Source organism: Sylvia atricapilla, chromosome 9, assembly GCF_009819655.1.
Source record: "Sylvia atricapilla isolate bSylAtr1 chromosome 9, bSylAtr1.pri, whole genome shotgun sequence".
Classification (NCBI taxonomy): Eukaryota; Metazoa; Chordata; class Aves; order Passeriformes; family Sylviidae; genus Sylvia; species Sylvia atricapilla.
In genome coordinates this window covers 25,518,137-25,543,918 of record NC_089148.1, presented here as the reverse complement: position 1 = coordinate 25,543,918, position 25,782 = coordinate 25,518,137, and the positions used below count along the sequence as shown (strand labels likewise).

At 49.0% G+C, this 25,782-nt stretch overlaps 1 protein-coding gene across 1 annotated transcript in view; it reads left to right on the top strand.

The window, feature by feature from the left end:
* CACHD1 (cache domain containing 1) overlaps positions 1–18,101 on the top strand; it is a 92,704-nt gene extending 74,603 nt beyond the window's left edge. Inside the window, exons 15-27 of the mRNA XM_066325348.1 lie at positions 1,201–1,382; positions 2,680–2,790; positions 5,493–5,615; positions 7,454–7,553; positions 7,638–7,754; positions 8,879–9,039; positions 9,648–9,734; positions 10,235–10,351; positions 10,931–11,082; positions 12,382–12,543; positions 13,433–13,510; positions 15,133–15,234; positions 17,854–18,101. Of these exons, the coding sequence (XP_066181445.1) occupies positions 1,201–1,382; positions 2,680–2,790; positions 5,493–5,615; positions 7,454–7,553; positions 7,638–7,754; positions 8,879–9,039; positions 9,648–9,734; positions 10,235–10,351; positions 10,931–11,082; positions 12,382–12,543; positions 13,433–13,510; positions 15,133–15,234; positions 17,854–18,092 (1,731 nt within the window). The 3' untranslated portion in view covers positions 18,093–18,101. The remainder of the gene's footprint in view (positions 1–1,200; positions 1,383–2,679; positions 2,791–5,492; positions 5,616–7,453; positions 7,554–7,637; positions 7,755–8,878; positions 9,040–9,647; positions 9,735–10,234; positions 10,352–10,930; positions 11,083–12,381; positions 12,544–13,432; positions 13,511–15,132; positions 15,235–17,853) is intronic.
* The last annotated feature ends 7,681 nt before the right edge of the window (positions 18,102–25,782 follow it).

Here is a 25,782-nt window from a genome sequence, read left to right as displayed (position 1 = left end):
AAAGGTCTGCATTGCAGGCCTTGGGGGGTCGTTATTGGGTGAAAAACATAAATAATACAGGTGTCACCTTGGTATTGGAGGATTATGCCTTAGATAACCTTGGAAAGAGTTAGAAGCTCTCCATTTAACCTCATTTTCCTGGCATGCTCGTTGGAGCTTACAGTACATGAGTCTGTAAATAGATAAGAAATAATAAACACTCCAAGTCCAAACTCAATCCTGCATTTCCCATGTCTTTCATCCTGATTTTGGCAGAGTTAAAGAGGCCAAAGTTGTCACGGGGGGGGGACCTTAAAGCCCATCTCATCCCACCCCTGCCATGGCCAGGACACCTTCCACTCTCCTACTTGCCTCAGGATTGTAGCTTTTCTATTTCCCATCTCTTTGTGGTCCTGTAATTCTTTAGTGTAGAGCTCTGAACCCCATATAGAGTGTGAGCTGCTGCTTTCCCATTTTGGCCAAATACAATTCCTCTCCAGGCCTGGGGATCAAGGACACCTCACTGCCTCAGGCCTGAGAGATGGGAACAAAAGTGAGTTTGGGGAGCAGATTTGGGGTCAATGACTTCAGTACCTGAAGCAATTAGGAGATACTAAATTATTGTAATAACCCCCAACCTGCAAATGGCCCAAACTTATAAAAGTGGGAAAACTCATGACCCATCGTCCAGTAACCACTTTAGATTCTCTTAATTCTGTCTGGCCTCTGTACAGAGGTAAGCCCCCAAAAAGGCATCACTCCAACTTGGCCTTGGACACTTGCAGGGATCCAGGGGCAGCCACAGCTTCTTTGGACAACCTCCCCCTCCCAGCCAGGAATTCATTCCCAACATCTGATCAAAGAAATGGGGAGAGGAGGGTGGCAGCACTCTGTTGAAACAAACACTAGAAAAGTTAAAACCACACTAAATTCTTAGCAGGAACACCTTTGTGTTCTTAGGCGTACAAAGGCGCAATCTCTATATTTTCTGTGCAAGCAGCACATTAAAAAAAAAAAAAAACAAACACAAAACCCCACAAACTAAAAGCCACAGAGATAACCCCCAGCAACACTTCATCCTAATAATCTGCTTGGAATGTGTGGTGTGAGAAGCCTTGAACCAAGTAATCGAGCCGAGCTGATCCCCCCGATGGCTCTGGGGGGAAGCTTTTATTATCTCAGCACGCAGGAACCCCGCCAGCTCCGCCTTTTGTCTCTCAGTTCTCTGTCAGGAACGAGGTAATGGCAACCAGTCACGGCACGGATGAATGGATGACCCAGATGGAGATCAGTGGCCTCAACAGCTACATTGTCCGGCGTTACATAGCAACCCCCAATGGGGTGCTCCGCATCTACCCCGGCTCCCTGATGGACAAAGCCTTTGATCCCACCAGGAGACAATGGTGAGGGGCTGGGTTTTGTTTTTTAGGGTCCCTTCAGCCAGGCTTTGAATCGTCCCCGAAGGCAAGGAGGGGAAGTGTTGGAGTTTTGGTTTGTGGAGTTGGTTTCGTAGCCCGCGGGGTTTGGTTTGGGAGTTTTATTTGGTTTAATTTTAGAAAAGCGTTTTTGTCGCGAGGAGGAAGCTCAGAGTTTAATGCAGTTCAAACATTTATTGGTTCTAATTCTAATTTCAGGCCTTTTTAATCTGGGGGGGGTGGTTGGTGTTTCGTAGCCCAGCTTTGGCAGATGGGGACATAAATATTCAGAAAAGGAGCATCCCCTTCAGGGATTAGCTAATTCGGGAGTATTTGAGCTCCTTGGGCCCTTTTTGGTTGTTCGTATTTGAGCCTTTTGGTTTGTTTACTGTGGGTTTTCCTCACTGCTTTCAAGGAGGGATTGATTATGCAGCAGCACCGGATTTGGGCAGAGAGCTGGGGGTATTGCAGATGGGAGCAGGCTCTGAGAGTGCTCCAGAGGCTGGGATGTGTGGGAAGGAGGCAGCCAGGTGCTGCCACACTGGGAAAGGCACAGATCCCAACCCCGTGGCTCTGCAGTGCTCCTGGCAGCTCTCCTGCCCCGTGTTTTCCCTGGAATTTGTAGTGTTGTGGGAAGAAAGTGCAAGTTAAATCCTGGGAATAAAGCAGAAATGGGTTAAGCTGCTCAGGGGTTGGTGCTCTGCACAGGGAGAAGCAAAGTGATCACTTTTTCTGACAGAAAAGTGTTTCCAAAAGTTTTATCAACTTCCCTATGACAGTTTTATCAACTAGCCTATGACTGTGGCTTATTTCATGCTGATGGAAGCTTTAGGGGATTATAATTTATAAGCACTGTCTGGTATTTTTGAATTTTCTCGCCTCAGTTCTGTCTTTTCTCCCCAGTTTGAAATGTAATCATTTTGCCAAGGTTTTCTTTGAGTTTGAGACTCTGCTGGCACCAAGTCCTGCGTTGTTCTGGGGGAAAATGTCTGAAATCACATTAAATGTGTTCTTGCAGAAGTAAACTGAGCTTTTTTAATGCAGCTGGATGTACTGGGAGACCTTTTATTGAGCCAGTCTGGGTTAGTTTGGAGTCCCAGTTGTGTTTAGGTACTTTTTTGATGTACCTAAAATTACTGGGGTTTTTTGATATCAAAACCCAATAATTTGGTGCCTGTTGTTCACAACGTGCAGAATTCAGCGTTTGTTATTTTGGGAAAGTCAAGGATTCTTGAAGTCACAGAGTTTGGCATTAATTCTGAGTATTTCTTTGGGTTTCCCTCAGGTACCTGCATGCAGTGGCCAACCCAGGACTGATCACCTTTACTGGGCCCTACCTGGACGTGGGAGGGGCTGGATATGTGGTGACCATCAGCCACACTGTCCATTCCTCCAGGTGAGGGGCCCTGGGGCTTTGGGGCAGGCAGGAAAACCTGGAATTCTCAGAGCTGGGTGACTCTATATGCTCAAGAACTGAAAACCAAAGCTGGTGGGGAAATGTCATCTGACCTTGTGAAAACGGGGCATTGAAGAGAAATCCGTTTTATAAGAATATGGGAACTCTGGGGCTTTATTGCTAGAGGAGTAATAACAGCATATTAAAAAAAGGATTGGTGGGTGGGGAAGTGCTCATGGATGAACACGAGGTGGGATGCCCAGGGAACTGGGAGGAGGAGGATTGCTCTCCTGAGGCAGTTTGGGAAGTGTTCCCTCTCTGCTGCAAGTGAAATCCTTCTCCATCAGGAGAAGCTCCACATTTCCTGAAGTTCCCCACACCTCCACCTGTGGGGTTTGAAGGAGCAGGGAGGTGTTTGGAAGGGAACTGGAAGCTGATCCAAGGGCAGAGAGGCCAGGCCACAAAGGGGGTTGAGGACAGAGCTGTCCTTACTCCAGGAATTGGGGAGCTCCTCTCCTGAGCTGTTTAAATCCAGCACTTCTGGGCTTCCAGGGGGAGAAAGATCTTGAGGCAAAGCCTGTGAATCTCCAAGAGCCCTTCCAGGATCACTGGGAACTGGAAGTGGAAACAGCAGGGCCAGGAGTTGGACTGGATGATCCCTGTGGGTCCCTTCCAGCTCAGGATATTCCATGATTCTATGAAATGACTTTTTCCTGGAGAACCAGACCATTGCTGTTCCAGCTCTCTCCTTGCCAGGCCTCCAGCCTGAGGCCAGGGTTTGGGATGAAGGGTGTTTAAAGGAGCCCAGTTTACAAAGCATGGAGCAAACCTCACTGTCCCAAATTCCCAAAATAGCACTTACCTGTCTTGTTTTTTCCCCATGGAGTCTCCCTATGCCGCAGTACAAAGGTAACTCCCAGTGTTGTACTGGGAAACAGGGATCCCAAATCCAGCAGGGAACTCTTCCCACAGATTCCCCCGTCTCTGTGGGGTTTCTGCACCTCTGCCTGTGTGTTTTGACAGGAGCATTTCCAGCCCCAGCCCCTGTGTGGTTCCCTTCTCACAGAGGAATTGACTCCTCTGGGGAAACGAGCACTTCTGTAAGGGGAGAAGTGCAATTCATCAGAATTCTGATTTTTATCTAGCAAGGGATGGTTTACTCAGCTCTAAGAACTTCAAGCTCCTGTGGGTTATTAGAACATGATTAAAGAACAGTTAAACAAAGTTTGGCAGATGTGAGTGTGATTCCTGGGTAAATATGACCTCTGGAGCTCATAGTCACATGTGGTTATAATCCCCAAAGAGGCCTGAGCTCAAAATCCAGAGGGGTGGGGAGGAATCCATGGAGTTAACAGGAATTCTGGCATTAGGGACTGCTGGGAGGGTTTAAATACCCACATCAGGGCAGCCAGAGCTGACACCTCTCATTCCCATTTTATGTATATCTTATTTCTTTTTTATGGAGGCTGGGAGAAGAAGATTTATGCCTGATGTGGTTTAATGCAGCTGGCATCAGCAAAGCGGGAGGATTTAATGCTTAAAAAACGAAGCTAAAATATTTACAGTGTTCTAATGGCTTTATGTCTGTTAGGACAGAGCAGAACTTCAGAGCTTGATGCCTTGTCACACATGAAATGTGTCTGTGTTCCTTCACTGCCATCCTCCCATTCCTCCTCCAGGAAATGTGAACACTAAATTAAATGCAGGTTTTAAAAGAATCTATATTTATCTGTCTGCAAATGAGATTTGACTACATCTCCCCTGCACCTCTTTGGAAAGCAAACAAACCTCAGCCCAGTAAACAGAGCTGGGTTTCCATGGAGCAGAGGTGGCCAGAGCTCTGCTTGTGCAGTCCAGCTGGGCCTCTTTTGGGGTTTTTTTTTATTATTTTTCTAAACGTTTTTATTCCTGTCTTCAGAGATAAAATAATGGACAAAAATGGATTTTGAAGAGCAGCAAGTCAGAGACTTGGGTGCAAATCCCACACCCTTGAGCTCTGATCCTTCTGTGTCCTGCAGGGGTGAGAGGGGACTGGTGTGGCCGTGCCCTCTCAGTGCTACTGGGAGCAAACTGGGAGCAAACTGGGACAACTGGGGTGTTAGGAATGGAGGAAGCACAAAATGCAGCCTCAGGCTGCTCCCCACCACCACATCACAGGATCCTTTTTATAACCCACCCTAAGAAATGTTCTTTTCTCCTGATTTTCTGCCTGCCATTCACAATCACTCCCACACTCAGGAGTTTTTGGGGTTTAACTCCAAGTCTGGCACCTTCATCTTCACTGCTCCTGCTGGGGGCTGGGCAGAGGAGGGCTGCAGGTAACTCCTTCCTGCTGGGGGGATTGGAAAACACAGGGGCTGCTTCCTCTGGTTCTTTGTGCGCGTGGGGAATTTTCAATCCTAATTTCTGTCCCTCAGGATTAAATGTCTGTAGGTGGTGGGGGTGTGTGGGGTGGGATCCACTGCTGGGCTGGCTCCTGTGCTGGCTGGACCAGGGGCAGACTAAACCAGGAATATTAATTGTATTAAATATTATTAGTAGTAATAGCTATTATTTTTTTCATAACAACCATCATCCTCCTTCTTATTGTTATTACTGCTATTATTAATAATAATAATAGTAATATTCCAGCCCTAAATAATATATTATTATTAGTATTAGTAGTAATATTTATAATTTTCCCCTTTCCCCCCTCCCTGCAGTGCTCAGATGTCCTCAGGACACTCCGTGGCTGTGATGGGCATTGACTTCACCCTCAGATATTTCTACAAAGTCCTCATGGACCTGCTGCCAGTTTGTAACCAAGATGGGGGGAACAAAATCAGGTAAAAGCAGCTCCTGCCAGGCACAAGTAAATCAAATATTTCTTTTCTTTAACCAGATGACCCAGAGGTTGTTTCCAACTTCACTTCTCCAAGGATTCTGTTACTTTCAGTGTGTGTTCTCTGATTTCCAGTAGAACTTGTGCTTGTCCTTCTCGTAAAGATTATTTGGATGGTTTTGTTTTTCCAGATCAAACTTGCCATCAGCTAAATAAACAATCTGCAGGGTTACAAAAGCAGAAGATAACGGATTTGATTTTTTTTTTTGGTTACATTTAGACTCCTTTGAAATTCTGGGTAAAAAAAACCCATTCCTTATTAAATGAACACACTTCCCAGTTCTTCTGTTTGTTGTAATTTCACCTATTTAGTTCCTGTGAGCGTGTAAGAATGATACAGGGTCTCAGTTACTTTAACTCCCAGTTACTCAAATACACTTTGGGGATGGATTTTTTTTTCAGAAATCCATAGCAGAAGAAGCCTGATTTCATCTGGAGTATCCATTTTCAGTCAGACCCCTGGGTATCTTAATTGTTCCTTTTTTAAAAAATCCTGTGGGGGTGGGATAAACTCTGGTTTGGATCTGGAGTAACTTGATAACGTGGTTTGGGCATTGCTGTTGGTTCCTTGTTTGTTTTTAAACCTTAAATTTGGGAAAGGAAGTGGTTTTCTGTCATCCTCCCAGTTCTTTTCTGGTTTGGGTATTTTTCTGTATGTTTTATGGCGCATTAAAAAAAAAAAACAAATCAGGATTTCTGGTTTGGCATTGCTCCCTCCCTGTAAAAAAACTGCTGCTGATCAGCAAGGTCATATGCTTTGTTCTGTTCCTGCATTCCCCAAACGAGGAATTTTGAGGGTGTTTTTCAGTGTTGGACCATTCTGATGTAGAAATTGGATCCAATGTTTCCAGTCTCAATATAAATGCAGGTGTTTGGGGTTTTTTAGTGTATCTCTCCTAAGATTTTTCTATCAGGAAAGAGAGCAAACACCACATCCCTGCGTGTATTTCTAATAGAAACCTCCCCCAAAAAATCCAAGTTTTCCTGCCTCCTTTGTACCCCTGAAGAGCGCAGAGGCTTCCCCCTGCTCTCTGCTCACCCCTGACACATCCCATGGGAATCCCATTGAAAGCTGCTCCAGCCCCGCATCCAGGCAGATTCCCGCTGTGGCTGCCACCCTGCTGAGCTTTTGGGAACATCAAGTGGGGTTTTAACCTCCCCCTGTCCCCTGTGTGGCCACCGAGTCCCTGGTGGTGTCCCTGGTGTTGGTGGCACCCCGGCCAGGGCTCCTGTGCCTGCTGTCTGTGGCCATGGAAACGGGAGAGGGGGAAAAAAGGGCTGGATGGAACTCCCTGGATGCTGGGTTGGGACACACATCCAGCGTGGGAAGAGCTGAGAAGGGAGAGGGGAAAGCTTGGGAGTGGAACAGGAGTGATTTATCCCCCCACTAAAGTCGAATTTTGAAGGGGGAAGGCATTAAAGGAGAGTGTGAAATCTCTCTTTAATTAGGCACATAGTAAATTAATAAACCATTAAAGCTTTCCAAGTTCATTAGGCTCTGTTCATTTCTGGCTCTTCCTCAGTCAGACAGTGCACTGATGGGCTTTTGCTTTCTGGTTTTAATCAGCTCTGTTTCCAACTCATTGATGGCCCTGGCTCTCTGGAGCAGTAACAGATGGAAAAGCTTCGGGGAAATACCCAACACATTCTTTAAGGACATTTTGCAGGGAATTTGTTTCGTGGCCCTGTTAAATGGAAACCTTTAAAAGCCCTTTTAAGACCACGTTTTTTTGAAGGCCAAGGAGGTCTAACAGGAGGCTCTCTCTGTGTTTTGGGGGGCAGGTGCTTCATCATGGAGGACAGGGGGTACCTGGTGGCACATCCAACCCTCATCGACCCCAAGGGCCACGCGCCCGTGGAGCAGCAGCACATCACACACAAGGTCTGCCTCCTTTCCCTTGCCTCATTCCTGAGCTGCTCTTTGGGTCTGATCCCAAAGGCGTCAAATCCTGCCTTTCCCCCTCAGGAGCCTCTGGTAGCAAATGACATCCTGAACCACCCCAACTTTGTCAAGAAGAACCTCTGCAACAGCTTCAGCGACAGGACCGTGCAGCGCTTCTATAAATTCAACACCAGCTTGGTGGTGAGCCTGCTCCTCTATCTGATTTTCTTTCTGAGTGTGCTTGGGTTGGGGTGGGTTTCTTCTGGTGGAAACACAAGCCCCTGCCAGGGCTGGGAGGCAGCCTTCCGTGGGGATTGGCCTCTGTTCCCCTTCTGCAGGCACAAACCAGGCTGCACAGAGTTCCCTGGCGTGTGCAGGGGTGGTGGGTGTGAGCCCTGGCCAAGGGTGGCTGCTGTCTGCAGGGTCTCAGCCAGAGTCAGGGAAAGAAGGGCAGTTTGCTGTCACTGGGGGAGGATTCTCCAGCGTAGTTGGGATGTGCTGCCTTGGATCTGAGCTGTGGCCAGTGTCCTGTGAGGGCACTAATAACTCACCTGTAAGTGTCCAAATAAATCTGTTTACTGGTGACCATTCCCAGTATCTGTGAGACTGAAATCTCTGGGGTCCTGTGTTCTCCATGGATCCTGTGGGAGCTTCCTCTTCTGGGGCTGTCATCCCTCACAGAGCCACAGATCCACCCAGAGTCTCTCCACAATGATTCCAGAGCTGTTACTGTGAGAGAAGAGTTGAAAATATTTTCAAGTCATGTCAGAATACTTTGATTTATGTCAGCTTGGCTTAAACATTTTCCCCACACTTGAAAAGCCAAGTGGGAAGTGTGGTGTTGGGAAGGAAATCGTGTAGGACAGAGCAGAAACTTGTAAAAAGGAATCAGGGAGTCTGCAGGAGCTGGGCAGTGCTGTGGTGGCTTTTTTTGAGGCTCAGGAAGTTTCCAGCACGTGGTGGTGGCTCCCATGAGAGCCTCTGGGGAGGTCACTCAGGGCTGGCACGGGGGGGACAGGTCAGTGAGTGCTGAGAAGGAGTGACGTGTCACCTCTGCTGCCACATCCCATTTTCACAAGCTCAGCCAATTCCTTTCTGTCTCCAGCAAAGTCTTTGCACCCAGAAGCATCTGGGAAGCAAAACTCACCCACCTTTTAATCAGCCTCTGTTTTTGTGAGGCAGTAACTCCTGAGGGGAGCCCCCACCTCTGGAAGCCGTGGCAGAATTCACGTCCTCACAGCCCTATAGGATCCCTTGGGTAGGGAAGAGCCTTCACCTCCCTCAAACCCCCCATTTTACACCACTGACACTCTGTTTTTGCCCAGGGGGACCTGACCAACCTGGTGCACGGCAGTCACTGCTCCAAGTACAGGCTGACCAGGATCCCTGGCACCAACGCCTTCGTGGGCATCGTCAACGAGACGTGCGACTCGCTGGCCTTCTGTGCCTGCAGCATGGTGGACAGGCTGTGCCTCAACTGCCACAGGTGCCAGCGCTGGGGGGGCCTGGGACACTGGGACACTGCTGCCCCCCTCCCTGCTTTGGGGTTTAGAAGAGCGCAGTGAGTTCAGTAGTTAGTTCTCTGCAAAGTCAGGGAAAATAAGAGTTGGTCTTTGCCTGTGCTCCCTGTGCTCGGTGCAGGGATTTGGGGAGGCTCTGCCTGGTTGTCAGAGAGTTTAAGCCAGGGGAGTTGGGGTAGATAGTGCTGGAAGACACTGAGAGATTCAGTGGCTCAAGACTAGTTACTTGTGAGTGAGCCCTGTTCTTCTGGCAGAGAAATTCCGATGATTTTCCATGGATTGGGGGATTTTCACTGAGGGGATCCAGGGGGTTTTGCCCACACCATCCTGAGGTGTTTGTGGCACTGCCAGGAAGGATCCTCACATCCCAATCTGAGGGGGCTGCCTGCTTTTGGAATTCCAGGGGTGGGTCACCCTCAGTCCTGGTGCAGGACAGAGCAATCCCTGCTCCTGGGAGAAGGAGCAGAGTCACTGGACAGCCTTTTCCATGGGAACTGCTGCTCCAGAGCTGCACCACCATGGGCTTAAAATCCCAGTGGTGTGATGGGTTTTCCCCGTGTTTTCTGCCCTGCAGGATGGAGCAGAACGAGTGTGAGTGTCCCTGTGAGTGCCCACTGGAGGTGAATGAATGCACTGGGAACCTCACCAACGCCGAGAGCAGGTGAGACTGCAGCAACAAATTCCCTCTTTGTCCTGCTGATGTCCAACAGGCAGGAGTTTTGGTACAATCAAGCAGATGACGTGTCAGTGTAGGGCACGAAAGAAAGGTGAGAGACTCCAAATATTTCAGAAGGCAAAGAGCATAGAAAAAAGGCCTTACTGTCTAATTCTGACTACCTTTTATAAGGTGTTCCCATATAGATTTAACATGGTTGGTGAGTAGGAAAGACACCTCTCTAATACCCTTGGTTAAACCAGACAAACAGCAAAACACCACCTGGAGAAGGATTGTTTTGAGAGAGGAGCGTTGTTTGCTGAGATTGTTTTGAGAGAAACTTCCTTGAGAAATTTTTCCTTGGGAAGAAGTGAGCAGCTGCCAGCAGGCTAAAATCTCTCAGACCCAGAAATGTCAGGCCCACAAGGACATGCAGTAAGTCAAGGTGATTTGGGCTGTGCTCTGAGTGCCCGTGTAGGACAAGGCTTTCCTTGGCTCCAATGCAGGAACCCGAGCTGTGAGGTGCACCAGGAGCCGATGACGTTCACGGCCATCGATCCCAGCCTGCAGGATGCACTCCCACAGTGCATCAACACCCAGTGCAACCAGAGGACAGAGAGTGGGTAAGGTGGCTTTCCCCACCCCTCAGAACACCCTCCAGTGGAAATAATCCAGTGGAAACGACTCTGCTGTAAATGTTTTAAAGAAAAAACTTCAGGGGAAAAAAGCACGATGCCAGAATGAAGTTCTGCTCCTGGCATTGAGGGCTCATTTTTGCTCATTATCAACCGTCTCCAGGGCCCTGAGCTGGGTAAAATACATCATGCTCTGACTAGACTGCCCAAATCCTTTCTTCCATCTTCCAAAGGCTGCAGAGAAAGGCTGGAACTGCAGCCAGACTTGACCACCCTGAGAAATGTCTTGTTGGAGGAGTTAAAAGTCAGATTCTCCTTTTGCTCAGGTTGAATGGTGCAGGAAAACACCAAAGCAGACAGAGTTGGGAAGGGGATGCTGGAAATGCAACTTCCCTCGTGGTACTTGAGCACTTCCATGGAGTTCTTTCTGGCTGAACTCACGTGCTTGAGGGTTTACAGATGCTTTTGGCCTCCCTGTGTCTCATGGCTCTAAACCAGACTGAGCTTTGCAAAGGAGAGGTGTTAAACTGGAAAGTAACTGTGTCTTAATTGGATGTTCCCCCTCAGGGATTGCTTTGGAGTGCTGGACTGTGAGTGGTGCATGGTGGACAGCGATGGGAAGACCCACCTGGACAAATCCTACTGTGCCCCTCAGAAGGAATGCTTTGGTGGCATCGTGGGAGCCAAGAGTCCCTATGTGGATGACCTGGGAGCAATAGGTAACTCTGCCTTCAGCCGTTGGTGTTGCAGACTGTGGCTTTTTTATCTTCTTTTCTGGGGGAGCCGGGATTTAATACTCGAGAGATGGTGTTTGTGTTCAGACTCAGATGTTTATAAATTCTTATCCATGGTACAGTCTCACATACTGTGGGTTCTGGCTAACAAAGTGAAAAATGGCTCTGTCTCTATCTCTCTACAAGGTCTGTTAAGGATGAACTGTCCAATTATGAAATGACACCTCAATTATTTTTACTTTTAACCCAATAACCAACCACCCCTGGCCCACAATGGGGATTTTTCTATCCTATTACAAAATTGGATAGGGAGGAAATAGCACCCTGACGCATGGGGAAGAAGGTGAAAAAGAAGGACTCAGCCTCTCCCTAAATCCTCCATCTTGCTTTGTGTCTATATTACTGTATTCTAAACCCTTAAACTCTGAGTTTCCCACCCTGTGCTGTCACACACTTCTATTTAACCCCACACCCACAGTCCCAGGGCTGTCACTCAATTTTGGAGCCTTTTCCACGGGCTCAGGTCAGTGCAGTGTTTGCTGGGGGTCAGTGCCTGTGAGCACAGAAAGGATGGAATTCTCAACAGAGAATGCAGCAGGTTCTGCACACAACATTTACCTCTTAATGCTAAATCAGCATAAGGACTGCACCAGGCAGCAAAGATGTGGTGAATATCACCTTTTGGAAAATCCTGATGTGGTCCTGAGTGTAACTCTGCATTCCTGTCTTTAAGATGCACTCTCTCTGAATTCCTTCTCCTATTCCAAGTGAGCACAGTCAAGCACTCACAAATCCATGCAGAACTCCATGTTCCATGTTCTTGGTGCGCCCAGAAATCCTTGCAGAACTTCTCCATGTTCCATATTGTTGGTCTAACCCTTCCTGCACCCTCTCTGAGTTCCTTCTATTCCAAGTGAGCACAGTCGAACACCCAGAAATCCTTACAGAGCCTCTCCAAGTTCCCTGTTGTTTGTTGGTGCACCCAGAAATCCTTACAGAGCCTCTCCAAATTCCGTGTTCTTGGTGCACCCAGAAATCTTTACAGAGCCTCTCCAAGTTCTGTATTGTTGGTGCACCCAGAAATCCTTACAGAGCCTCTCCATGTTCCACGTTGTTTGTTGGTGCACCCAGAAATCCTTACAGAACTGCACCATGTTCCATGTTGTTTGTTGGTCCACCCAGGAATCTTTACAGAGCCTCTCCAAGTTCCCTGTTGCCGGTTTAACCCTTCCTGCAGAGCATTTACGGTGTCGTTCTCCCTCTGCTTTGTCCCTTGTGCCTTAGGAGACGAGGTGATCACCCTGAACATGATCAAGAGTGCCCCCGTGGGCCCGGTGGCTGGAGGCATCATGGGCTGCATCATGGTGCTGGTGCTGGCCGTGTACGCGTACCGGCACCAGATCCACCGCCGCAGCCACCAGCACATGTCCCCGCTGGCAGCACAGGGTGAGCTCAGCTCGGGCTGGGGATGGAAAAACACCCAACAGCACAACAGGACCCGAAGGAAAAGCCATCCCAAAGCTTTCCCCTGCGGGTTTTGTTGCAGCGTTTGCCTGGTTTTACTCGGGGCTGTAGGAGCCTGGCGCAGGGGCTGTGTCTTGCTGCCCTCTCCTGGGTACAGCCAGAGCTGCTGCTGCTGCCCTGGGAGCTGCCCACACCCAAAGGGAGATGAGCTGAGCTTTGCCAGAGCTCAGACACTAATCCCAGCTCTCTGCAGCTCGGCCCAGCACATCCATCGTGTGTTTTATTTCGTGCAGCTGCTGGGAGTGACACATTTTGCACCCACTTTTGCCTTGGGTTTGGGATGTGTCTTTTTTTCACTCGTGTTTCCTGGTTCTGGTCCATGTGATGTTCCTGGAACGTCTGTGCATAGAGTGATGAAACCACTGAAGTCTGAGAGGCTAAAGGGTTTCTAGCACAAAGATAAAGGTCCAGAGGTGAGAACACCTCCCTGGAAGTGTTCCAGGCCAGGCTGGACAGAGCTTGGAGCAGCCTGGGATACTGGGAGGTGTCCCTGGGGGTGGAAAAAGATGAGCTTTTAAGGCCCTTTCCAACCTAAACCATTCTGGGAATTTAAATGTGATTAGAGCTAATTACCTCTGCATTTGATCACCCCCCAGCTCCGTTGTAATTCAGTTCCCTCAGAACTTTACAGTGAGTCCCTTTCAGGGGGAGGTGGGATTTTCCTGCTATCCCAGCCCCATCCCTGTTGGAAGAAGAGCCACCCCCAGCTCAGACCAGTCGCACAGAGTGCTGCCACTCTTGTTTCCGGGGTGACAGCTGGCAGTAAGATGATGCAGGACTTTGCCCTCACCAGTTTTTATTTTCTGTGTAGAGATGTCAGTGCGTATGTCCAACCTGGAAAACGACAGGGACGAGAGGGATGATGACAGCCATGAAGACAGAGGAATCAGTAAGTACCAAAATAAAACAGGTTAAATCAGCCATTTGTTTTTTAACACCCTAGATTTGAATATGTGAGGAAGCCCTGTGCTGATCGGTAGTAGAAAATGACAGTGCAATGTCTGAATTCAAACATCCAGTGCACCTTTAGTCTCATGCTGAAAAATGACATTTTTCACTTTTAAAAGATAATTCTCCATGAGGTGTGGAGTTTTGCCCCTTACAACCCCTCGTTATGAGCACTTCAGAAATAGCTCTGATCAGCTTAAAAATTCCACAGAGGGAAAAAAGCTCTTCCCGTTTTTCGGCCTTAGAAATCCAGAAGCCAAGTCTGGTCAGCAAACATGGCAGTAAATCTTTTTTGCCTTGATTTGAGGTGCCCGCAGTTCTTTGCCATCCAGTAAAAATGGCATTTTGCTGTAAGTTGAGCTGGTGCACCCAAACTGCAGGGGAGCTCCAGTGTCAGACTAAGATCCCTGGCTCTAGGCCCTCACTAAAACAATACTCAAGGTTTGACACTGTGTCAACACTCAAAGATGGAGAAATGAGCATACCTGAGCTTCATGACTCTCATCTACTGCTTCTGCACCTCCTGTTTTGTTTCCTTTGGAGTCAGCTTACATTGCTGCCATGGGATCCTGGCACAGCCCAGGTGAAGGAGTTTGGCTGGATCTTGACCTGTTCCCTGTTGGAATTCTCGTTGAGCCAGATACTTTTACCTTCACAAGGGTCCAGTACAATCTGAGAGTGTCCAACACTCACAGAAATGGCTTAAAATAATTTGTCAGACAGCATGATTGAGTATGTCTTGAAAAAGCAAAAAGGTTTTAATTGAAGGAGAAAATAATACAAACCAAAGAACAAAAGCCACGCACAGTGTAGGGAGAGGTCCCACACACCTGCTGCAGCACCCTGAAAATGCACCCAAGAAGCCTCGTGCTCTTCCTTAAGTATTGAATGATTTAGGTGGGTTTTTGGCAAACAGCCCAACAGAAAATAGCTGCATTTCTGAGGAGCGGCTAAAGAGACCTATGGTTGTTTTTGTCTTGGCACTGAGCTAATTACAGTGAGGAGAGCACAGAAAATTCTAGCGTTTTTCCCTTTAAAGTCCTAAGGTGAAACTGAGACCCTTTTCCTTCTATAGGAAACATCTCCCTAGTGGCGTGTCACAATAGGACACGAAATAAAGATGTTTGACTCCAGTCAGGAGGCAGCAGAAATCAGCAGCTTTATTTACAATTCATTCAGCCCTTTTATAACACGCTGTGCTAAAAAGACGCATTATTTATTGGTCCATAAGGCTGACACCTCTCCCATTGGCTCAGTAACAAAAATAGTAACCAACACCTGTTGTTACAGCAACAGAACATTGTTTACACGAGGTTGTTTTGAACAAAAGAAGAAAACTGTTGCAAAGTTTTTCGACAGGAAAAGCTCAGCAGTTCTCAGGCTCAGAAAACAGCGAGCTGACAGTGATGGGGGCCGCAGTGCAGCAGCTCCCTGGTGTAAACCCCAGCCCCGTGGTGCTGTGTGTGGCCGTGCAGGGCCCTTTGCCGTGGGGCCGTTGGGGTTTGTCTGTGTGTGTCTGTGTGTGTGTGCCCTGCCCTGAGGCTGTCCCCGTGTCTGTCGCAGTCAGCAACACGCGGTTCATCGCGGCCGTCATCGAGCGCCACGCGCACAGCCCCGAGCGCCGCCGCCGCTACTGGGGCCGCTCCGGCACCGAGAGCGACCACGGTGAGTGCTGTCCCTGAGCTCGGGGGTGCTTCTGCTCCGGGGGCTGCTTCTGCTTATGGGGGTCCTTCTGCTTCTGGGGCTGCTTCTGCTCATGGGGCTGCTTCTGTTCATGGGGCTGCTTCTGCTCATGGGGCTGCTTCTGCTCATGGGGGCTGCTTCTGCTCATGGGGGTCCTTCTGCTCATGGGGCTCCTTCTGCTCATGGGGCTGCTTCTGCTCGTGGGGCTGCTTTTGCTCGTGGGGCTGCTTCTGCTCATGGGGCTGCTTCTGCTCATGGGGCTGCTTCTCCTCCTGGGGCTCCTTCTGCTCCTGGGGGCTGCTTCTGCTCCTGGGGGCTGCTTTTGCTTATGGGGGCTGCTTCTGCTCATGGGGCTGCTTCTCCTCCCGGGGGCTCCTTCTGCTCATGGGGGCTCCTTCTCCTCCTGGGGGCTCCTTCTGCTCCTTGGGCTCCCTCTCCTCCCGGGGGCTCCTTCTCCTCATGAGGGCTCCTTCTCCTCCTGGGGGCTGCCACAGCCACGCACTGCTTTGCTCCTTCTTGCTTTGTTGGTTCTGAGTGGGGTTTTTTGAGGGGAGAGCTGGCCGGGATCTTTCACATCGTCCCGAGGGCAGCTGTGCGCTCTGCTCCTTGTGCCAGGGACAGCACCCAGGGGATGGCTGGAGCTGGGCCAGGGGAGGGTTGGGCTGCACATCAGGAAAAGGCTCTTCCCCCTGAGGGAACTGGAGCGACAGGACAAGGAGAATGGCTTCCCACTGAAAGGGAGTAGGATTAGATCAGAGGTTAGGGAGGAATTGTTCTCTGGGAGGTGGGCAGGCCCTGGCACAGGTGCCCAGAGAAGCTGTGTCTGTCCCTGGATCCCTGGAAGTGCCCAAGGTCAGGCTGGACAGGGTTTGGAGCAGCCTGGGATAGTGGAAGGTGTCCCTGCCATGTCCCTGCCATGGGATTCCCTGGAATGGGATCACCTTTAATGTCCCTTCCAACCCAAACGATTCTGGGATTCTGTGATCTTCCAGCACCTTTAAGCAGATGCTGGGCACCATTAGGCTCAGGGGGTTGGGATGTGTCTCCCCTGCCCTAAGACTAAATCTCCTTAAATCTGGAAAGCTGCTGGAGGGGTGTAATGCTGTTGAGTCATGAGGAGGCTTAATTGATTAGGAAATGAAGAGGAGGAGGGCTAGACAGGGCAGTCTGCAAGCTGTCAGCTCTGCAAGGCTGGGGACCTTCCAGCAGCCCTGGCCCAGCACTGAGACTCCACTTGCACTAATGGAATTGGGACAGGAAACCCAAAGGCCAAAGCCTTGGAACGTGGATGAACAGATGCCTCCTAGACAATCTTGCTCTAGGAGGAATTACCCTGGATTTGGGGTGAGATTACCTGTGTTGAGGCAGATTTGCCAGATTAATGCTCCCCCTTTGCTCCTTTTCTTGCAGCCCCAGCAAATCCTTCCCATCTTTTAGTCATCCTGGGTTAGCAGGGGAGCTGTCTACCTCCATCTGGAATGTGCACTGCTATTTTTAGTTTCTGTAATTCCATCTTCTTCAAAGGGCTGCCCAGGCTTCTTCCCCAATTCCTCCATGCCAGCTCCAAGCCATGACTCAGAGCATGGGAAATGGGAGGCAGCTTTGGGGACTCAGCTGCTATTTTTTACCACCCTCCTTTTAGGTGTGTCCAGCTGAAAACCTGACCGAGATGCTCAGGGGCACCAGTGCTTCCTCAGCCTTTAGTCCTTGTCTTTTGAGAAAGATTTATTTCCAGTTAAAGCAAGAATTTTTTTTTCTTTTAAATTTCATTTGGTTTTGCATGTAGAAATGCTGAGGGGGAGTTGTTTGCCTTGCAGCCTGCTCTGAGTGGGAACAGCTGGTTTGGATAAATCCAGGTTATATCTTAACAGATTTTTTGGGGGTGTTATCTCTTATGTTTTGGTTTGAAATCAGTGCCAGCAATTCTGTTGTTACAAACTGTTGGAACACGTGGGTGCTGTTACTGTTTGGGGTGGCACAAACCACAGGTCCCCAGAGCTTTAAACCAAAGATGATGGTTTAAAGGGAAAGGGATCCAGTGGATCCAAGGGATACAGGAGAGGATGAGTTTGTTGGGGTTTGTTCTGTTAATTAAGAAAATTGTTTTATACCCTCTGTAAGCGCTCTGTGTGGGATTCCATGAAGGTGCCCAGCCAGCCCTGGGAATTCTGAGCGGCAGGGAAAGGGATCCGTGAGACAAGAGGATGAGTTTGTTGTGGTTTGTTCTAGGAAGAAAACAGTTTTATTCCCTCTCTAAGGACCCTGTGTTGATTCCATGAGGTGCCCAGCCAGCTCTGGGAATTCTGAGTGGCAGAGGAAGGGATCCACTATAGACTTAGAGAAGAGGATGAGTTTGTTTGGGTTTGTTCTAGAAAGAAAAGTTTTATTCCCTCTCTAAGCACCATGAAGGTGCCCAGCCAGCCCTGGGAATTCTGAGCGGCAGGGAAAGGGATCCATGAGAGAAGAGGATGAGTTTGTTGGGGTTTGTTCTAGAAGAAAACAGTTTTATTCCCTCTGTAAGCACCAGGAAGGTGCCCAGCCAGCCCTGGGAGTTGTGATCACAAAGCCTTGCTGCTCCTCACCGCGGCTGTTTCTTGCCAGGCTACAGCACGATGAGCCCTCAGGAGGACAGCGAGAACCCGCCGTGCAACAGCGACCCTCTGTCGGCCGGGGTGGACGTGGGGACACACGACGAGGACCTGGAGCTGGACACGCCCCCGCAGACCGCGGCGCTGCTGAGCCACAAGTTCCACCACTACCGCCTGCACCACCCCAGCCTGCACCACAGCCACCACCTGCAGGCCGCCGTCACCGTGCACACCGTGGATGCCGAGTGCTGACACCGCCGCCACCACTGCGGGCTGCGACACTGGGGACAGCACGGCCACCTCCTGCGGGCTGTGACACTGGGGACAGCACGGCCACCTCCTGCGGGCTGTGACCCTGGGGACAGCACGGCCACCTCCTGTAGGCTGCCACAGTCACCTCCTGCAGGCTGTGACACTGGGGACAGCACAGCCACCTCCTGCGGGCTGCGACACTGGGGACAGCACGGCCACCTCCTGCGGGCTGCCACAGTCACCTCCTGCGGGCTGTGACACTGGGGACAGCACGGCCACCTCCTGCGGGCTGTGACCCTGGGGACAGCACGGCCACCTCCTGTAGGCTGCCACAGTCACCTCCTGCGGGCTGTGACCCTGGGGACAGCATGGCCACCTCCTGCGGGCTGTGACACTGGGGACAGCACGGCCACCTCCTGCGGGCTGTGACCCTGGGGACAGCACGGCCACCTCCTGTAGGCTGCCACAGTCACCTCCTGCGGGCTGTGACCCTGGGGACAGCATGGCCACCTCCTGCGGGCTGTGACACTGGGGACAGCACGGCCACCTCCTGCGGGCTGCCACAGTCACCTCCTGCAGGCTGTGACACTGGGGACAGCACGGCCACCTCCTGCGGGCTGCCACAGTCACCTCCTGCGGGCTGCGACACTGGGGACAGCACGGCCACCTCCTGCAGGCTGTGACCCTGGGGACACCACTGCCACCTCCTGCGGGCTGCCACAGTCACCTCCTGCGGGCTGTGACACTGGGGACAGCACGGCCACCTCCTGCGGGCTGTGACCCTGGGGACAGCAGGGCCACCTCCTGCAGGTTGTGACATTGAGGACAGCACAGCCACTCACTACTTGCAGGCTGTGACACTGAGGACAGCAGAGCCACCTCCTGCGGGCTGTGACACTGGGGACATCACGGTCACCTCCTGCAGGCTGCCACAGTCACCTCCTGCAGGCTGTGACACTGGGGACATCACGGTCACCTCCTGCAGGCTGCCATGGTCACCACCTGCAGGCTGCTGTCACTGTGCACTGAGGACAGCAGTCACCACCTGCAGGTTGTGGCATTGGAGACATCACGGCCACTACCTGCAAGCTGTAGCACCGAGGACAGCAGTCACCACCTGCAGGCTGTGACACTGAGGACACCGTGGCCACCACCTGCAGGCTGTGACACTGAGGACACCGTGGCCACCACCTGCAGGCTGTGGCACCGTGCACTGAGGACACCACAGATGCCACTCCAGAGGCACGGCGACTGTGCTGCTCCCCAGGGACAATCTCACAGGCTTCCCCACCAAACTGAGGCATCAGAGCTTTCTGCATTTCTACAGATGTAAGGTTGGCTCTGGCCTGGAAACGTGCTTGATGGATGGACCTGCCAAAAAATGGAGACAGATGGAGCAGGAGGCATGTTGGACCTCCAGGAACAGGGATGGGAGTTTATCCAGCAGCTGGAGTTTGTTGTGCTGAGCCAAGAGCAGAGAGGGAGCTTAAAGAGCCAGAGATGATTTGGTTTCCTTAACTGGAAGAGCAGGGATCTGCAGCTGGAGAGGCCAGAAGTGGCACAGAGGGCAGGGAAGGCTGCTGGCCTCTCTGCAGGTGGGAAGCTCCCTGTGCGGGACCTGGGACAATGCATCTCAAGATTTTTAAGTAAAGGATTATTTTTCTACTATTTATTGAACTTGAAACTTTTGGGGGGAGGGAGGGGAGAAAACCTGTTAGGGATTCTCAACGAGTACCACGTGCATTCTGTGCTGGGGAAGGGGCTCTTCCCAGGAAAACAGCTCTTCCTGAGGAGCTGACCTTCATCCAGTGCCCCACTCTGCAAAGGGAAAATGAAGAAGCCCTCTCTGCCTCGGTGTTTACATTAGGATTGCTTTCTTTTCCACACTTGTCTCCTGTAAATATTACAGCCTGATTTCTATTCCAGTATTGTCTTCCTATTTGCAGAGGAGAAATCCCGTACTCTGATAGTAAAATCCGGAGAATTCTGCCCAGAAACTTCTCCATCTTTTTATCTCTTCGCTCATCCTTAAAGGATTCCTGTGTGGAAGTAATAAAGAATTTCTTTAGCATTAGTTACCAGATAATCCCAAATGGAATCTGTGCCATTCTCCTGTTTCCTTAGGCCACAAGTAGGGATAAACCAGTGGTTTGTAAAACTCGGGTTACTGTGGAAGAAACCTTGAAACCATAATGAGAAGCTGCTGCTGTTTGTCTGGAATTTTAACCTTGGTTATTCAAACAAAGATTAATCAATGTCTGCAACACAGGGCATTGTAATTATCAATTAGTTTTCAATCACAGTGTTGTATTTTAGATTCACATTTTGTGATTACAATGATATCAAGCCGTTCTTGCACTGTGCATATAATAAACATCCATTTATATGTAGTTTTTTTAAAAAAATTACTTGTTTTAATTAATATGGTACTTAATACTGTATTATGTAAAAAAATTGGTTCTTAAACAGTACAGTAAAATAACTCTATGTGTGATACCAGGATACCCCTTTATACTATGTATAAAATTAAAATCTCTAGTGAAATAAACTGTATATAAGTATAGATCTGTGGAGAGGTGGCTGCACTGGAATGATTCTCCTCAGTTTCCTTCTCTGGCTGAACAGGACTGAAAATTCACTCCAGTTCTATCAACAACCTTGAGAAATCTAGGCTTTGAACATAAATGACAGTATTGATGGAAGTTTAAAAGCCTTTTTTTTAGCTGCTTGGTCATTATTTGGGAAATGACCATTTCTGGAAGTGGTCAGCCACTGCTTAGAGTCACCAAAGCAAAGAATTGAAGGGATTTATTTTCCTGATCCTCTCCTGAGACCTCAGTGGCTCTGGATTTGCCGTTGTGCTGTGTTTGTGCAGGATTTGGTGGAGGCTTTTTGCTGAGCAGGCAGTGCAGGAATCCACTGAGCCTCTGCTTTGTGCTCTCAGAGCTCTGCAGCTGATTCCCTGGGCATCAGCCAGGCTGGGATTCATTTCCAGTTGGGAATCCAAAGTCAGGCTGGTGCTTGGATACCACGGGACAAACAATTCATGATAAAATGTATCAGAAATATCATTAGTGTGGAAAGAGTCATCATGTTCATCACTTGAACTACACCATTACTTCAGGGGAGAGGCTTTTTGGTGGCTCCTCACCTTCAAAGAGAACCTTTGCAGGGTTCTCCTGCAGCTCTGCCAGGAACTCAGGAGCTTCCAGAACCTCTTGGAACAGCTCTTGGGAAGTCCAATTATTAAATCCCTTTTGCCTTAAAAGCTTTTCAAGAGCTTCTCCTCACTGCTGCTTCATCTCTTTTCTTCTGGGGACACACAAATGGTTCTGGATTTGAGGGCTCTGCACAGCCCTACTTGAAGTGATGGGAAAAAGTAATTCCAGGGAAAACTCTGATTTCCAGGTGTGCCAAATCCCAGCTTGCAGTGCTGGCACTGACCTTGTCCCAGCAGGAGTAAATGGGATGTTGGGAAAGATCCCAGTGCTGATAATGGATGTGATTGGGGTTTGTCAGGAGCTGCACAGAGCTTTCCATTTTTATTGCCTGACTTGTGCCATGGCCTTCCCTCCCCAGCATTGTTTTACTGTGCTGACTGAGGAGCAAGATCATAAAAGGAGCAGTTAAACCCTGGATCCTCCTTGCCTAGAACTGATAAGACTTTATGGCCATTAATTTTCCACTTATTTCATTTTCCCAACATAGTTGTGGAAATTTTTTCTAGGTTTTCTTTCATTCTCCCAACAACGACAACAACAAATGGTTCTTTTAAAGTGAAAATGAGCATTGCCTTTAGTTTGTGCTCATGAATGTTAAATTGACTTGATGCTTGGAGTCTTTGAGTATCTGCCAAGTGTATGGATTTTCCTACATCCAAGGAACCATGGAGAAGCATTTCTATGGGCAGAATATATTGATTGAAAATGCATTAAGATTTTTTTTTTAATTTATTTATGCTATTGCCTGGCTAAGAAGCAAAGCTTGGTACAATTTACCCATGAACATTTTATAAGGCCACTTAAGCCATGAAATTTTATCTTTATCCTTGCCCTTGGCAAGGGCAGGGAAAGGGAGGATGGATGGGAATTCAGGAGACGTTCACATGCAGCAGGACTTGTGACTATAACTGGGCAAAGGGAGATCTCCCAAAGGCTTTATTCTGTCAAGTGACCCAGAAATGGGCAAGAGGACAGAAAGTGGATTTGTCAGAGGAAAAACTATGGGAGTAAGCTGGCAGCAAATATGGAAAAGGAGAAGAAACTAGGATGCAAAAGTCCTGGATCTAAGAGGGTGCAGGTAATCCAAAAGGCTCTTGGCGAGTTCCAAGTTTAATTTGCAGCTCTTGGCTGCCCATTTCAGTTGTTTGTAAAAGAGATTCCCAGCTATGGCTGGGATTTTCAAAGGAGCCTGCTCTGGGCTGTCAGCGATGTTTGGAATATTAATTCCTGCAGCAGTTAACTCGGGAACCATTGGATTGTTTCTCTGTACAAACCCTCCCCTTTGCCAGGGAGCCAAAGTGGGAAAAAGGCACATCAGTGCCATGGAATATTTCATATTCCTGCCTGGCAGCCCTTGGCCTGATCAGAGGCGATGATTTTGTGCTTTGTGCTCCGAGATGAGCACGGAAGGACCTTGGCCCAGAAGGGCTGGCGTTCCTGGAGCCAAGGCTGCAGTGGAATTTGGACACTGCAGTCCAAGAGTGAAGTTCTCCAAGCCCTGCCTCGTTAGTGAGGTGCCAGACACGGCTGGGGTGCGTGCCAGCCCTTGCTCAGAAGCTCTGCTGGTTCCTCCTCGGGAGAAGATCCCATGGGATCGCTGATAATCCCTTTGGAACAGCCACTCTGTGAGCAGAGGAGCGGGAATGTGATCCAGATATGTCTTGGATCTGGAGGTTTTCTTCAGCTCAGAGTGGCCTCTTTGAAACCCTGTGGAAAAAATGATCCCTGGGCTCGTTTCCGTGCTGGGAGCTGCCCTAGGAAGGAGCAGTGCTGGTTTGCTCTGTTTTGTTGTTGGTTTTTGGAGCTGGCACTGGCAAATCCAGGAGCTCAGCACTGCCTGATCCCTGCCCTCTGCTGGGATCGCCTCTCCTGGGACAACAGCAGTGGCAGCAGGGATGGGAATCTGCTGGCCAAGGGCACGGGGCAGAAGGGATCCTTCCATCCCACCTTCCACTGCCTCTGGAGCAGCTCCATGGATAAAGGGAACAGCCTCCAGAACTGCCAAGCCAGCTCTTTCCACGGGCACTTTGTAGGGAAAAAAAAAATGTGCAGGAAAGTCCTGACAAAACCAGTGGTCTTTCCTTAAATCCACTCGGACCATCAGACTGCCAAGGATTTCCATTCTGGCCCACACTGATGGATTTTTCCAATTTTAAACCCCTTCCAATTGCACCGAGGTAATGAAATTGGGCAGACACCCCAGGATGGGCTGGCACCAGCAGCAGGAAACTGGGAATGCAGTCAGAGAGTTTTCATTTCCTTCTGTTCACTTCTCCAACATTCTGACACCGCCACTGGAAGTTGCTCTCGCAATGTCCATTCCCTCGGCATAATTCGTGCAAATCACACGCGGGGTTGAAGGTTGAGCAATTAACACGATCTAATGGCTGTAAAATAATAATAACAACCTCCTTAATAATGGGGTTATTTCTGTTGCAGCTGGGCCAAGGAAATATCCGTAAACAAAGCAAAAAACCCTCAGCCAGGGAACCTGGAAAACAGGAAGGGGATGGATTTTTTTTTTCACTCTGAACATGGAGAAATCAGGCACAGCACATTGGGTGACAGTTCCTATGGAAACCTTTTATAGCTGAACAGCAGAACATCTGAAAGCCTCATAAATTTTTGGGGAATGTTTCTCTGGTTGTTACCTCCTCGAGGCCAGTTTTCCACATTGAGCAAGTTTGGTTTTTTTCCATGTGTAGCAGGTTTTTAAGGACAAAATATTGTGGGGGCGCTGGAAATTCCAGGCTCTGCTGGCAAGGAGAAGTCATGGACTGGTTTTATCTTCTCCAAACAAATTGTTGGTCTCATGCCTGTTCCCTCCCAGTCCATCCCAGCTCCTCAGTTAATCACAGCAAATTTCCTCCAGGTTTGTAATTAGCCAGCTCCAAGGAGCAGCACTGGAGATGATGCATGGATTTACCCCATGGAATGATTTCACCCCCAGCATTATGATTTCCCTGGTGTTTGGTGCTTAAATGGTTTTGTAATTCCCTGTAGATTCTCACTATCTGTTTCCAGTTCCTAGAAAATCGGTGCTTTTAGAGAATCTGAGACTGAATTATTAGGAATTCCCATTTTCAGCACATTCATGGGCTGGCCAATAAAAATACTCCTGGTAGGAATGTGGGGCTGGACCTGCTTTTGCCAGGAATCCAAGGAACATTTGGATGTTTTTTAATACTAAAATTGCCAAAAGGCACTTGGTGCCAATAAGTAATGACTGAATTTGAAGCTGAATGAGGAAAAATGAAGCCTGTGTGGGAAGAATGGTGATTTAAAGCAGGGAGGGCATTGATTCAGGAGAAAGTGCTGCAGAGGTTCCCCTGTGAATCTCTGGGCCATTTATTGAGGAGAGTTGTATTTGTTTGATCTCATTTTCCTTTGTTCTCGGTTGTTATTCAAGAACTTGGCTTTGCTTTGTGGTGTTTATTTTAAGATTTATTCTTTTTTTATTATTATTTGCTGCCTTTAAACACAGCCACAGAGATCTGCTAATGATACATGGGGCAACAAAGGTTTGAAATTCTGCTGCAGAGACCACAGGTCCCAAAATAGCCCATTACAGCAGAGCCCAGTAATGATTTCCTTGCAGGAGTTACTCACTTTGTAACTCTCAGCTCTGAACTCTCCCACCTTTTTACTATTTATTTGCAGGCCACTGAGTTAAAAGAGTGGAAGCAAGGAGAAGCTGCTCAGCAGGCTGATCCTGAGATAATCCATCATTCCCAAACTCAGGAGCAGCAAATTCACAGCCAGCAGGTTCCCCTTGAGACGTTTGGCAAAAGAGTTTTTGTGCCTGGGTGGAAGAACAGGAGCAAAGAAACATCCCAAGTTTGGGCATGTCGTGGAATGGTGCACTGAGAATGCCAAAAGTACTGGAATTTGTAGGGGGAAAAAAGGGATAAAGGAACTCCTTTTGGCACCTCTGGTGTGTTTTGGGTGCAGTGTGTGTTGTGAGGTGATGCAGGTGATCATCACCCAGCTAATTATTGGTGTTGAAAAGGAAATGTGCATCTCTTGGATTCAGACTCTCAGTGTCTTGAAGAAACAACAGGAGCAGCTGGAGCAGTGGGAACAGCAGGGACAAAAGGGAATGGCATTGTTTGTGCTGGTGACATGAAGTGCTGATGATAATCCATTGTTTTTGTGGAATATGCAGCAGCTGATTCCACATCCCCCTGCAGGAAACATTTAATTGTTTAATTTCTCTTTCATTAAGCCATCACTTACCTATAGAGCTCACAGCTACATTCCCAGGACCTGAAATCCCTGGGAATATCAGGTGGCTCCTGGATCCAACAGATGTTCTCAGTCTTGCCTTTCACTTTATGTGCACGGATCTGAATTTGTTTGTACTTTGGGATGTAAAAATCCCAGAAAAAAATCCCAGAAAAAAATCCCAGAACCCTGGACTGGTTTGGGTTGGGAGGGACCTTAAATCCCATTTCCTTCCACCCCTGTCC